At 37.5% G+C, this 14,996-nt stretch overlaps 1 protein-coding gene and 1 long non-coding RNA gene across 3 annotated transcripts in view; one reads left to right on the top strand and one right to left on the bottom strand.

Moving 5' to 3' along the window:
* CPB2 (carboxypeptidase B2) overlaps nucleotides 1-14,996 on the bottom strand; it is a 50,974-nt gene that overhangs the window by 4,835 nt on the left and 31,143 nt on the right. For both annotated transcript variants that reach the window (XM_010358087.1, XM_010358088.2), the window contains 4 exons: nucleotides 13,866-13,970; nucleotides 7,254-7,364; nucleotides 4,926-5,019; nucleotides 423-625 (listed from right to left, as the gene is read on the bottom strand). In XM_010358087.1, the coding sequence (XP_010356389.1) occupies nucleotides 423-625; nucleotides 4,926-5,019; nucleotides 7,254-7,364; nucleotides 13,866-13,970 (513 nt within the window). The remainder of the gene's footprint in view (nucleotides 1-422; nucleotides 626-4,925; nucleotides 5,020-7,253; nucleotides 7,365-13,865; nucleotides 13,971-14,996) is intronic.
* The window catches only part of LOC104658151, a 46,010-nt gene that overhangs the window by 5,185 nt on the left and 25,829 nt on the right, over nucleotides 1-14,996 (top strand). The gene's annotated exons all lie outside the window — the stretch shown is intronic.

The raw sequence follows: 14,996 nt of genomic DNA, 5'->3' as shown, positions 1-14,996 counted from the left end.
TTCCTACTGCTAATCCCAAAACAACGAGTGTTGTGTTGAGACTGAATCTGTGGTTCGCTGTTGCAGGAAGCTAGTGACCACAAAGCTGTCGCATGATTCCATACTCATCCTTGCTTATACGGCTTCACATACAGATCAGGTCAAGTGGAATAGTTCCTTCCTAACCTTCAAGGAATTTGTCTGACATTTTCTTAGGAAGCCCATGTGATAGAATAAAGTGCATGTTGTTAGGGTAAGGCATGTTCTTTACATTCCCTTAATGAACACTGACCCAGGGTGACTCTCAACAGGATCACACCATGATTTAAAACATCTATCATTTGCCTTCTAGAGGACAAAAATTTTCGCAGTTTTTGATTCTTCAACTAAGTGTTATTTTATTTCCAAAATGCTAATGAGAAAAATAATTAAGTAGCACTTACCAATTCCTCGTGGTCTTTGCTTTTGCTTCGAGTATAGGAATATGGAAACACTATATGCTGGGAGTATGAATGCATGCTGATGTATGCTTTCATGTGGTTGATATTTCTTCTCAAGAAATTTGCCACCGCCTTCACTTCTGGTTCTGACTCAGGATAAAGTCCACAGTAGGTTTCCGAGCATGAGAAACTGGATGCACCTTCCTCTGCAGTGAAATTGATAAGGTGAAATTATGAGGGGATGCACATAGTTCTGTAATTTGTGGTTTCCCAGACAACGTATTCTCCTATCTATGTTGCAACATTTTTAGATGAATGGATTAGGTAGGACTCTGCAAAGAACATATTTCCACTAAGTGTTGTTTATGTTTCTTTTGAAGTCAGATACTTATCTGCTCACACAGCTGACCTTCTAACAGTCATTCCCAGCACCTGTCTCCCTTGCGACCTTGAGAGTGGCTAAGAGAGTCTCAGAGATACCAGCCCTGTCTCCAGACTTCTGGTTATGTGAGAAAAAATAAACCCCATTTTCCTTAATCCACTGTAAATTTAGTTTTTCTGATATTTGTAGTTTTAAAGCTACCATTAATATAGCCCATAAAAGAAAAGCCTCACTTCACAACTCAGAATATGTAAGTCTGCCTTCAGTGCTACTTTTAACTTGCTAAAGTGGTTTAGTAAATAAAATGGGATGATGGTATTTGTTGCCAGACCAACGTTCATTCGTTCCTTTAATAGATTATAATTTGCATCACTTCAGATGGTACCCTGCCTTCCAATACTTCTCCCCATGTCCCTAATTCACAAGGGTGAAGCTCCAGCATGCCACATCTGACACAAGAGATTATCCCTTCCTGCAAACAGTTGGGGGCTCAGGATTGGGTCTGACCCTTGTGCTTTGCCAATCTGAATCCCTTCAAAGATAACTTGAAATCAATACTAAGAGTCTTATCTCAGTCTAGCTGCTCTCTTGAACAGACAGTAAAAATAGTAATACTACCAGCTGACGCCTGTGGAGCACATGCTGTACGTCAGGAACTCTGCTAGGATTTTTGCCACATCTCATTTAATTCTTACAGCAGTCCGATGAAGTAAATACTGTTATTTTATGAGATGCAATCTGGATATTCTTGGTGGTAACCATTCTTCAAAATAAGAGGCTATACAGCATATTGTTAAGCACCCAATTACTGGATTCTAAATCTTGACTTTACCATTTATTAGCTATATGGCCTTGGGTAAATATTTAAAAATCTATCTGTATCTCCACTTCCTTATCTGCAAAATGGAAAAATTATACATTAAATGCTGATTGAATGAGGATTAAATGAGTTAGTTCATACAAAGTGCTTTGCACAGTGCCTGGCATGTAGTATGCATTTCATAACTGTTGCTGTTTATCATCATCATTATCACCATCATGTGGACTGAGACCTGAAGGAAGCCAGTGTGCATCACAGAGATGAAAAGGGGAGAGAAAGGATTCACTGAGCCTCTCTAGGGCTCCAGGCCCAGTTCCCTTCTATTTCTGAGTCCAGCTGCATCCCTGCCTCAGGGTTCTATGGGCTACTTGCTATCCTTACAGAGCCTGCTTTTCTTATTTAAGTTCATTCTGCTTTCTTCCTGTTATTATATAAGCACAATGTTAATGTTTGTAAAAAAATTGTTTCCCTGAGAGGAAATGTGCTGAACATCTTAGGTCTTCCGAAGTATTTCATTTTTAACCAATAAGGTGATTGGATAAACCATTTTCCATAGTTTGGTCACCTTTGAATATTCCTGCCCTTTTATGTGGTATATAATTCTAGAGAATAGAGATTATATATTGGGTATGGAGGTCGGGGAAGACATAACCATTGAATAGAGAGGTGGTGCCCTAATATGAATCCTCAGACCAGGGTTGTTTAATAGAAATATAATGCAAGTCACATATTTACTTTAAATTTTCCACTTACTACTTTAAGAAAAATAAAAAGAAGGCCAGGCACAGTGGCTTATGCCTATAATCCCAGCACTTTGGGAGGCTGAGGTGGGCAGATCACTTGAGATCAGGAGTTTGAAAACAGCCTGGCCAACATAGTGAAGCCCTGTCTCCACCAAAAATACAAAAAAAAAAAAAAAAAATAGCCAGGCATGGTGGTGCACACCTGTAATCCCAGCTACTTGGGAGGCTGAGGCATAAAAATCACTTGAACCTGGGAGGCAGATGTTGCAGTGAGCTGAGATCGTGCCACTGCACTTCAGCCTGGACGACAGAATGAGACCCTGCCACACACACACAAAAAGAAATATGTGAGATTAATTCAATATTATAATTTATTTAACCAAATATGTACAAAGTATCATTTCAAATGTAACCAATGTAAAAATTATTCTTGAAATATTTTATGTTACTTTTTTCAGTCCCCTCTTAGGCATGGTGCTATATTGTTAAGTATCACAAGAGTGAAAAACAGAAACAGAAGCAACAAGCATATGGGTTTTTAATTTTTAAAAACCCAAAAATAAAAAATAATTGTAAGGACCTCCTTTTATTACCAACTGTTCCAGTATGTATTCTGTATTATGTAAGCAAGACAGTGAGAAAAAAGAATTTAATCTTTAAACATTTTTAATTTTATCAAAACCCCAGAATACCTATTAAAACCTCACAACATTCAGCCCGGTGAAGCTGATTGCCAAAACAAAAGAAAACCAAACCTCACAACAAAGTACTTACCGTATTTCCTTATTTTTTGATAAGATTAAAAATGTTTAAAATCATGAAATTTTACATTTTTTAAAGGAAATAGGCAAAATTATGTGCATAGGATGGTATAGGGTCCAGGTCTGGAAGGAAAAGGATGTTTCTGTGGGTACAGTAGCTTCTCTGTCTTATGGGCTCCATGGAGCCCAAAAATACAGATGTTACATACTCCTTGTTAGGTTAGTTTACTTTCGTAGCTGTTTCTGAAATGTCATACTATGAAAAATAATGTTGAGTGGGTGGGAAGAATGAACTAACACCTACCCCCCTAAAAGCAAACTTCTTTGTTTTCAGGTTCAGGGAGTACATGTGCAGGTTTGTTCCATGGATATATTGTGTGATGCTGAGGTTTGGGATTATATTGAACCCATCACCAAATGGTGAACACAGTACCACGTAGGTACTTTTTCAACCCTTTCCCCTCTCTCCTTCTCTGGTCCTTTTTTGAGTCTCCAGTGTCTATTGTTCCCATCTTTATGTGTGTGTATACCCAGTGTTTAGCTTTTACTTATAAGTGAGACGATACGGTATTTGATTTTCTGTTTCTGTGTTAATTTACTTAGGACAATGGCTTCCAGCTGCATCCATGTTGCTGTAAAGGACATAATTTTGTTCTTTTTTATGACTGTGTAGTATTCCATGGTATGTATGTACCACATTTTCTTTATCCAATCCGCCATTGACAGACACCTAGATTGATTCCATGTCTTCGGTATTGTGAATAGTGCTGCAATGAACATCCGATTGCATGTGTCTTTCGGGTAGATCGATTCATTTTCCTTTGAGTATATACTCAGTGATGAGATTGCGGAGTCGAACAGTAATTCTACTTTTAGTTCTTTGAAAAATCTTCAAACTTCTGAAAGCAGACTGTTCTTAAATGCATAATTCAACATCACCTAATGCCTTAACTCAAATTAAGAAATAATAAATTCCCACTGTGCTTTTTATACTATTTTTAATATTATTATTTTTATATTTTCTTTATATTATTTATTAAAGAAATTAAGAAAGTGAATAGTGAAAAAAATGTCTTCAAACACTATAGAAGTAAACATTTACTTGTGCAATTAAAAAATGAGGGGTCCAGGCCAGGCACAGTGACTCACTCCTGTGAGCCACTTTGGGAGGCCGAGGTGGGCGGATCACTTAAGGCCAGGAGTTTGAGACCAGCCTGGCCAACATGGTGAAATCCCATCTGTACTAAAAAAAAATACAAAAATTAGCCAGTTATGGTGGCATATGCCTGTAGTCCCAGCTACTCGGGAGGCTGAGGCAGGAGAATCCTTGAAACTAGGAGGCGGAGGCTGCAGTAAGCTAAGATTGTGCCACTGCACTCCAGCCTGGTCAACAGAACAAGACTGTCTCAAAAAAAAAGAAAAAAGAGAGGTCCTCCCCCCATCTCAGGTCTTTGATATTCTAATGATGAATGTTTTTGTTTATTAAAATAGGATCTTTAACTGTCACTTCTTTATTATTCCAGGATAATAGATTTTAGAATTTTGAAGCTAGAAGGAATCTTAAAGAACTGATGCAACTTTCTTATTTTAAAGATAGGAAAACAGGAGAGAGGAGAGGCCAGTGATTTTCTGACTCTGGCCAACATTCGTAGCATTACATTTACCTAAGCGTTTATCATTTAAATTATTCCCTGATTCAGATAGGCTAGCTCTGTATTTAATTTGAATTCATGGGCCTTTCTCTGTGACAATCACCCTTTCAGTGAAGAGATATTGCAAGAAATAAAGCCAACAACCTACCACACCAGTGTTTGGATGCAAAGTTCCTATTCAGGTCTGTTCCGATGCAACGATTGTTCGCATAGAAAGAACGGTTCTTTCTCCACATTCGATTCTACATAAACAAAATACAGACAACCTGGGTGGCCACATTCAGGGCCCAAGGAAAAACACACATGTGAAAGTCCATGAAACCAGAGTTGCCTTTCTCTCCTTCAACCCCATACCTTGCATGGCTTCATCACATTGCTGTCGTTGTAATATTCCTTTGCACGGCCCCTATTGCTATCCGGGTTTCAATCACATCCACTCAGACTATTTTAGTTGAACCAAACAAAATGGTAATATTTGATCAATTTTGACTGATAAAAATAAAGATTTCATTTCATTCCACTAGGCTGCTTATTAGCCTTCTTGTTTAGTCTTGTTTCCTTTACATTAATTTTATGCACAGGGTCATTTTGAGCTTCGAAGAAAAGCAAAATAACTTTGTCTCAACTCAACACTGAGTCATAAGTTAAAATGCTCCCTTTAGGTTGAATTCACCACTCCTCTTTCAAAGCTAGAAAAGGTGGAGATGTGAAGACACCTCTAATCTGATGACTTCTTCGACTGTACTGATTTGACTCTGGTTTTTAAATATAAAGCAAATTCCCTAATGGGTTATTGGGGCAAACCAGGAAAGTTTGGTCATGTAAAGAGTTGCACAGACTTTGTTTAAGTTCTGAGTTTGGGATGATGTAGCACCCTTTTCTCCTACTCTCACCAACCCTCTGCCAAGCCTTCCAGCCTGTTGCCACTCCCAAGCCTGTGGTTCAGTGGCAACAGTAGACTCTGGGGATATCAAGTTCTCGAACTGTGGGAATTAATAATAGGGTAATGATACAAAGAACAGTTGGGAAGTTGGAAATCTAAAGGGTGACTGAATTCCACTGTGATTCAGGTTAAGGTGTAAATATACTTTATTATCAGTTCACAGATATGACCATTTATTGGACACCAAATTTGTGTTAGGCATTATGCTAGGTAATTCTCAATTACTTAGTTTGGCATTTGCCCACCTCCACCTACAAAATTTTCAGTTACAATATTCCTCTCACCAGAGATGACTTTTTCCTCAGCCTCCTGTGCCATGTCTATCTCTTCTGCATAAATTACCTCCTACATGAAATAATTCATGTGTAATTCCATATGTTTCCAATCACGCCAACTAATCTTCTTCCTCTTAGTATTTACATGTGCTACTCAAATAGGTTTTTATAAATTTATATATACCTAGTTATGTTTCTATGTGCCCCTCTTTAAATTAGAAAGCATAGTATTTCATATTGCTTGAGTAATTTTACATGAATCACTATGTTGATTAACCAGAAAATACAGACTGAACAGTATGTTAAACTACAAGATGGTAATGCAATTAGCAAATCCTGATAAGGGGAAACTCTTTTCTTTGACAAAAAAATTGCAAGGAAAAAAAAAAAAAACAGAGAGAAAGAGCAAAAGATGGAATGGGAGTCCGTGGATTAAAATAGAATTAAAAGACCTATAAACCAATCATAATGTAAGAGCCTTATTTGGATCCGGAATCAAAGAAACATACTTTTTAAAAAGTTATGAGGCCGAGCGAGGTGGCTCACGCCTGTAATCCCAGCACTTTGGGAGGCCAAGGCAGGCGGATCACAAGGTCAGGAGTTTGAGGCCAGCCTGGCCAATATGGTGAAACCCCGTCTCTACTAAAAATACAAAAAAATAGCCGGGTGTGGTGGCAGGCACCTTAGTCCCAGCTACTTGGGAGGCTGAGGCAGAAAAATCTCTTGAACACAGGAAGTGAAGGTTGCAGTGAGCCGAGATCGTGCCACTGCACTCCAGCCTGGGCAACAGAGCGAGACGCCATCTCAAAAAGAAAAAATAGTTATGATACAATTGAAAATACTGGCAATATTTTATGGTATTCAGAAATGGTTAGTTTTTAAGGTATAATCATACTGTAATTATTTTTTTTCAGAGTTCTTTTTTTTAGAAATGCATACTGAAATATTTATTGATGAAGTCATATGGTCCCTAGGATTTACTTCAAAATAAAATGAGTAAGGTAGAAGTGGTTAGAGGGAATTCAGATGAAACAAGACTGGCCATGAGTTAATTATTGTTGAAGCTCTGTGATGGGTAGATAGAAGTTCACTACACAATTATGTGCACTTATATATATTTGACATTTTCCACAATAAAAGTTAAAAAATGTAATAATAAAGTCATTGTGCTTAGATCCAGACTTCTATGAATAATTCAACCTATGTATCCTATATCTCCAAGGAGAGCATGATTTGTCTTCTTTGCCTTTTCTCCTACCTTTTTCCATGAGTAGTCATAACCATCCACATTAACCACTGGCATAACATAGAAATCCACATGCCTCAGAAGATTGGTATATTCCCCTATTATCCCATAGTATTCAGTTATCTGCAAATTAAATGAAGAATATTTAATTAGATCTGTTTTAAGTTCTTCTAAACTTAGTGTGTGTGTGTGTGTGTGTGTGTGTGTGTGTGTGTTTTGTCATTTGGCATGTTTAGATTTGCAGATTTAACTTTCAGAAAGAGTGCTAATTCCTCAAAAGAACTGAACTTAAGGTACTCTGCTACAAAGTGGTAATAAATGCCTTACACATGGTACAGTCTTCCTAATTAATGAAGGCAGAAAATCGAACCATAAACTTCCTAAATTTTCCTTAAGAAATAATATTAACTCTTTATTGAAGCCATAGAGCCCACTACAAAGATTTAAGGAAACAAAAACGTAGATTTAGTGTAGCTCCTTTTTCTGTAATTCATGTTCATCAGAGCTTAAACTAGCTACCATATTTTATCCCTAGATGTGATTACCTGATATTTGCTACATTGTCCTTAGAACTTGTGGAACACAAGTTTTGCTAGAATTGAGTGTGTTTCCCAAGCATTTGATCATCTAGCTTTAGAATTGGGGTAGCTTCTCCTAGGTACTGGCTATGAATTCCTGACAGACGTCATCTCAAACTTGTTCCTCTCTACTTCAGAGTCATCCAGCTTAGCGGCACATATTACAATGTGATCCAATGGCATCCAAATTTGGTGGCTGAGAAATTTACCCCAAAATGCCAAAATGTACAGGCAGGAGAACTATAAAGACAAATTTTAGCTGGTCAAATCATTTTACCTAGGACAAAGCTTTTGGTTTAAAATCTTAATTTGTGGCAACATTGCTGTATTTTAATTTAATTCACAATTAATTGCATTAAATATTTAATTTGGCTTACAATTCAATAAATATTTAAGTTGCCTTAAAGTATACTCATGGCATTGTTAAGAAATGTCTTTTTTATTATTGACAAAATAAAAACAAGCCTTTTATAAACTTTACTATTTTCCCTTTAAATGTTTAAAATATTATATTCATATTTCCCTAGAACAATCACAAGAGTCACATTAAAGTTCTTTGCCATGAAGAAATACTTATGAAATCAGAGAGAAAGGAAAGAAAAATGTTATTTTAAAATCTACTGTAGGTCAGAAATAAAAAGTTAATGAAAAGGAAGCAAAATTTGTAGAATGAAGGAAGCCATGTTTTGTTTTGTTTGTTTGTTTGTTTGTTTATTATACTTTAAGCTCTGGGATACATGTGCAGAACGTGCAGGTTTGTTACACAGGTATACATGTGCCATGGTAGTTTGCTGCACCCATCAACTTGTCATCTACATTAGGTATTTCTCCTAATGTAGCCCCCCACCCCTAACCCCCCAGCCCCCGACCCCCGACAGGCCCCGGTGTATGATGTTCCCCTCCCTGTGTCCATGTGTTCTCATTGTCCAGCTCCCACTTATGAGTGAGAACATGCGGTGTTTGGTTTTCTGCTCTTGTGTTAATTTGCTGAGAATGATGGTTGAGCAACCAGTTAAATATGTTTTTATGCTACAAATTTATAAATTTATGTTAGCATCACTTTTCAGTAATCATGTAACATTCATTATTAGAAAAATATTAGGAGAGCCTGTTCCTTTCAAAATAATAAAGCATTTCTCATTTTCATTTCTACAACATGGCCTAAACTTTTAATAGATGCAGCATGATGAATTTCTTTTTATGCTTCACTTTTTAAATTTCCTTCCTACCTTTACCTCTGTCTGGTTGGATGGGAATCTTTCCACAAAAAGTTATGCTCTGAGAGATGACCAATGATAGGCCCAGAACAATGTTACCTATTTCTTTATCTAATAGGTAGGACTCCAGACAGAAGGAGTGAGTGAGGGCTGAGATACAATCTGTGCTGTGTGCCAAGCCACACCTTCACGTGTGGCTATAGCTACAATCCTGGAGGAAGGGGTGCCCATTTTTTCTTTAACCGCTTATTGAGATATAATTTACATTCCAGAAATTCACCATTTTACAGTGTGAAATTCAGTGGTTTTTGGTGTATTCATACAGTTGTGCAACCATCACTAGTATCTGATTTTTGGAACATTTCATCATTAAAAAATCCCCATACCTATGCCCATTATAACTCACTCCCCTTTCCCTCCTGCCACTTCCCCATGCCTCTGACAATCACTAACGAACTTTCTGTCTCTGTGGATTTGCCCATTCTGGACATTTCATAGAAATGGAATAATATATGTGGCATTTTGTGTCTGGTTTCTTTTACTTAGCATAGTGTTTTCAAGATTCATCTATGTTGCAGCATGAATCAGTACTTCATTCCTTTTTATTGCTGATTGACATTTCATTGCATGAATATGCTGCATTTTGTTTTTCTGCTCATAAGTTGATGAAATTTGAGTTGTTTCCACTTTTTGACTATTATGAATAATATTGCTATAATCATTTGTAAACATATAGGTGTTCAGTTGTCTTGGGTATACACCTAGGAGTGGAACTGCTGAGTCATATGGTAACTCTATACTTAATCTTTCGAGGAACTTCCACATTGTTTTTCAAAGTGGCTGAAGAAATTTTGCCTGACAATAAATAAATATTTGTTGAAGGTACGATTTACCAACATGGCAAGTAACATAATTGAAATCCTGTCCTACTAGAGATGGTCTGCAATATACAATGATTTCACTCATGATTTTTTGACTTTACAATAGCACAAAAGCAATGCATATTTGGTAGAAACCATACTTTGAGTACCCATGCCACCATTCCATTTTTCAGTTTTAGTGCAGTATTTAATACATGATATGGGATATTCATTTATATCCCATATCCCAAATTTATTATAAATTAGGTTTTGTGTTAGATGATTTTGCCCTACTGTAGGCTAACGTAAGTGTTCTGACCACATTTAAGGAAGGTTAGGCTATGATATTCGGTATTCGGTAGATTAAGTATATTAAATGCATTTTTTACTTAAAACATTTTCAGTTGTGATTGTTTATTGGGTTTATTGAGACATAACCCCACCATAAATTGAGAAGCCTCTGTATAAAAGAAAAACAAGATGAGAATAGAGGAGAATGGAGAAGAGTGTAAGACTGTGTGAGTGATGAGGGGGTGGGATTGATTCCCATCAGCTGGCCTGTGGTCAATGGTTACTCAACTCTTCCTCTCACTTTGCCTGGGGTGCACTCAAGCTTTGCCTTTAATGTGGCCCTAAACAACAACAACAACGACAAATCCTACCTAGAAATTAACCAATGACCATTTGACAGATAATAAATTAGTACATAAAGACACATAGGTCTGTTAATGGGGTTGCTAAAAAATATATATATATAAGACACACGAAGGGAAAATTTTAAAACAAAATGTTACCATTACAAATATATCAGAGAGCTATCTGTCTCAGTTTTTACTCCAATCTCTATATATGTATGTATAGTTTGAACCATAGCCAATGACAATAAAGTATTTATCCCAACAGTAGGTACTGTTTAGATACTCTCTGGAACCCAACATTGTATGTCAGCCTAAACCTGCAACATTAATTTAAATTTCAAATTCCACAAGGGGATACTGAGCACCAATTATGTTGACCAAACAATATACCAGGTTATGGGGAACAAAAAAATTACTTTAGAGCTGGTCTCTGCCTTCAAAACCCTAGTAGAAGTGATAAGTTGGAAAGGGAAAAGCAGCAATTCAATGCTATTGATATAAGTATGATAATAAACAATGGCAAGATGTAGAAGGTGGCTCAGAAAAAGGATGGTTAATTCTGTGGAGTGTTTGGGGTTGGAACTCCTGAAGAGCTGCTGGTCAGGGGGCAAGAAATTGAGGGTCGGGGTCAATTTGTGATGGGACCAATTAGTTAGTGAAGAAAGTATTCCTGGAAAGGGACTGATAAATTAAAAGGATGTAGATCTATGTAGGAACTACAAATCTACTAAAGTTGGGGAAAAAAAAAAGCAGTCATAGTAGGGGTGAGAAATGAGAGAAGACAGGACATTAAGAAGTTATATTGCTAGATGGCTTCTTCTAACCTTCCTTGTTGCTGTCCATGGCCATATTCTGGGTCTAAGGAACAGCAAAACATTACTTCTGAGATCCAGAGGATGGCTACAGGAGAAATTTGCTAAAGAGGAGTTGAGATGAGGTTTAGTGGAAGAGAGAACAAGGAACTGTGAAGATACGTTGTTAGGTGACTCTCACATATGGACTTTGAATTCACTCAGAATGATGGCAAGAGTTGGAGGAGAAAAAAGAATCATGAACCAGGTACCAGGAAATTATCTGAAGGTCAGTGCATGATAGCAATAAAATAAGAGTGCAACCAGATTATGTAAGTTTCTGAGAAGAGAAGAATCATTGGTAGTGTCAAGACAGGAGAATGCTGATCCACTCCACCAGGCCTCTCAGCACATGGTGATGTGAAAGAAAGAGCAGCCCCTCTACTTGAAGGAGCCACCAGGGAGCAGTGTCATTAGGTTATGTGTCACCTGTGGTGAGGAGGGACAGAGAGAATTCTGTGAAGGCCCTGAGGTTGAAGAGCTCTAACTTTGTGTGCAATTAGACGAGAGTGTTCTAGGGCAGAGGTTTGGCAGGAGGTCAGCAGTGAGAAAAGCCATTTGGCAGAAAAAGTACTTTCTGGCAAGTTGTGATGGTTAACATATATTCACTAGGTCCTACGATATGCCAGCCCCGTGCTGGATTTTGGCTTGGTGATGCAGCCATGCAGAAATTGGTCTCAGCTCTGCCTTTGCAAAAAGAGAAGGATCTATATTTGTCTCCTGAAAGTATGTGAATGAGAAGCTTAGAAAGAAATGACTGGCCTCAAGCTTCTCAAAGGGTAGTGTAGTGGATTTCTGCTGAAACTAGACTATAAGATTTTTGAAATCCTTACTGAGTTGCAGAAAAGAGTGAGAGACTTAAAAGCTAAGATTTTAATTTGCCTTTGGATGCTTTAGGTTTTGAATATAAAACCTACCTTCACAATTGTTGAAAGATAAATATTTTATGTTACTTTCCCTCGTCCATTGCTTTGAAGTACTAAGAGAGTCAGATGATCTGAATTAGTTTTAGGCAGGTGAGAATGGAGTTTAAATGTCCATTTTGAAAGACCTTATTGATTATGTTTCTTTGGGCTACACAAATCAGGTTCACATTGTTGGAGCAAAATACTCAGCTATAAGATCCTTGGGCTATATTTTGTTCATCCTTGTATTTCCAGATCTGAAACATCATAGGCAATTTATAAATATTTGTGGGTTAAATAATTTAATCTTACAAAGATTCAGCAAGTGGCTTGGGTAGAGGGTAGGATATCTAATAGGAGGGCAGAGGTGTCAGGATGACAAGGGCAGTAATTAGGGACAACCTCACCAATATAAATTAGAGCCAATATGAATGGAGGTTTCTTCTTGGCCCTTCTCATGTTCAGTGATGGAATGGAAAATAAATGTTCTTACTCTCCTACTTTGTACCCTTCTCTCTTTGTTAACTGCTGTTCACTTCACTACCTAAAATAACCAAACCACTCAACTTGGGGAAGGTTCCAGATCATGATGTGACTGGGATATGTTAAGGGTCTGATCAGTTGGAATCATCCTCTTTTGGCCAAGATAGTACCAATGGTGTTTGGGAATTTCCAGTAGACTCAGGGAGGTTGCAGCTCCCATCCATGGGTGATGGAGGATGGAAGATTCACAGTGAATGAAGGCAAATAGAGATGTTGCATTTGTCAAGGTCCAGCAAAGGCAGAAACAGTTTTATCTTGATATACTTAATAAGTGCCAATATCTTAATTTCCTAATTCATCTATTCTGTTACTGTGTATCTGTGAATGCAAAGACTACAAAAATCATTATCAGAAAGACACATATTTTGAGTTATTTTTCCAGTGGCAATGATTCTTTGTAGAAATCAGTGTAGAGAACATATATGCCCATTTTATAGGATTTGAAGCATAATTTTTAGTGTTTTCATTTATCAGGGAGGTTAATAGTCATTATATCTTTTACCTTTCCAACATACGATTTGTCTTATATATGGCTTTTTTGATGCAAAACCCTTCTTCAGGGACAAAATTCCCTATTATGACATATGAGAAAACATACTCTGTTTCACCTCTGTAATGTTGTGCTTATGTTCAATTTCCAAGGGTAAAAGTGGCAAAAGATGTCTGGATAATTAAAACCAAAAGAGAAATAAATTAATTGGGCCCCAACTTAGATAATTCCTTCAGTCCTTTCCTCTACTTAGTTAACATATTATAATCAATATACTATTTCTTAATCATTTTTCACTGTTTAGCTCCAGGCAGAAATGTAAAAAGACCAACAATATTTTGGGTGATTTAAATGCTTGAAGTCATGTTCTTCAACTCATTAATGCATAAAAGTCGCTTGGGAAACTTGTGAAAATTGTAGATTCCCAAGCTTCATGATGTGACCTAGGAAAATGCATTTTAATAAACAGCCCAGTTGAGTCTGACACAGGTGATCTTGGGCACCATATTGAGAAATATGGTTAAGAGAATGTGAATACTTACATGGCCTATGAACCACAAGCAGAAAGCAGGAGAGATCCATTCTCTGGCATGGATTCCACAGTCAATCCACATGGCATTTTTGGCTGTTTGTTCTTTTCCAGAAACCTGCTCAAAGAAACCCCAAAAGTAGCAAAAACAATAACAATAAGCTTCAGGATAATAACTTTCATTTATATAGTTCTTATATTTAATAGTTTCAGCAAATCTCTGAGATATGAATTGTTCTGCATTTCTTTGAAAATTCTCAAGGGAAATTTAAACACTGGTGAGATTAAGTGACACTAGTTAAGGTAGCAAAGCTGGTGTGAATTGAAACTGAAGTTTGAAGCCAGGACTCTGATTTAAAACTTTTTATCCTCCCACAATTATGCAGTCATGTCAGAGCTGCATGTGGAAGTTTAGAAGAGGAGACCAGAGAACTAATGATTTGGACTGTATCTTCATGCTTCATTTAGAGGTAAATGGGTGTGAGTTGGATGGCAATCTTCCCTGGGAAGTGTAGAGACACACCAGGAGCAGAAACTCCCTCAAGATTTTCCTCTGAGTGCATTTTTTTTTTTTTTTTTGGTGTGGATTATTTCTTCATTTCATACAAAAAGAAGCATACATCTAACTTCTCATGAACTGATTACCAGCAAACAAATCTAGGGACAGAGGCTTTGTTCCCAGTATGATGGACTAATACAAGCTGCCAACTCTGGAATAAGAATTGTCAACCTTTTCTCAATGATAGCCTTTGATGTCTTTAGAAGAATTATCAAGAACACCTCCAAAATTAATCATACTGTATTTGCCTTTAAAAGTGAGCTACAACACAATTTAGGGTATAGAGCAGTTGTCCCCAACCTTTTTGGCACCAGGGACCAGTTTCATGGAAGACAGTTTTTCCATGGATGGGGCAGAGGTAGGGTGGAATCAGGGGTTGGGATGGGTTGGCGATAAAACTGTTCCACCTCAGATCATCAGGCCTTAGATTCTCATAAGGAGCGTGCAACCTCGATCCTTTGCATGCACCGTTCACAACAGGGTTTGTGCTCCTATGAGAATCTAATGCTGCTGCTGATCTGACAGGAGGCATTGCTCAGGCAGTAATGCTTGCTCACTGGCTATTCATCTCCAGTTGTGTGGCCT

This window comes from Rhinopithecus roxellana, chromosome 18 (assembly GCF_007565055.1).
Source record: "Rhinopithecus roxellana isolate Shanxi Qingling chromosome 18, ASM756505v1, whole genome shotgun sequence".
Classification (NCBI taxonomy): Eukaryota; Metazoa; Chordata; class Mammalia; order Primates; family Cercopithecidae; genus Rhinopithecus; species Rhinopithecus roxellana.
This window is presented reverse-complemented; position numbering and strand designations above follow the sequence as displayed.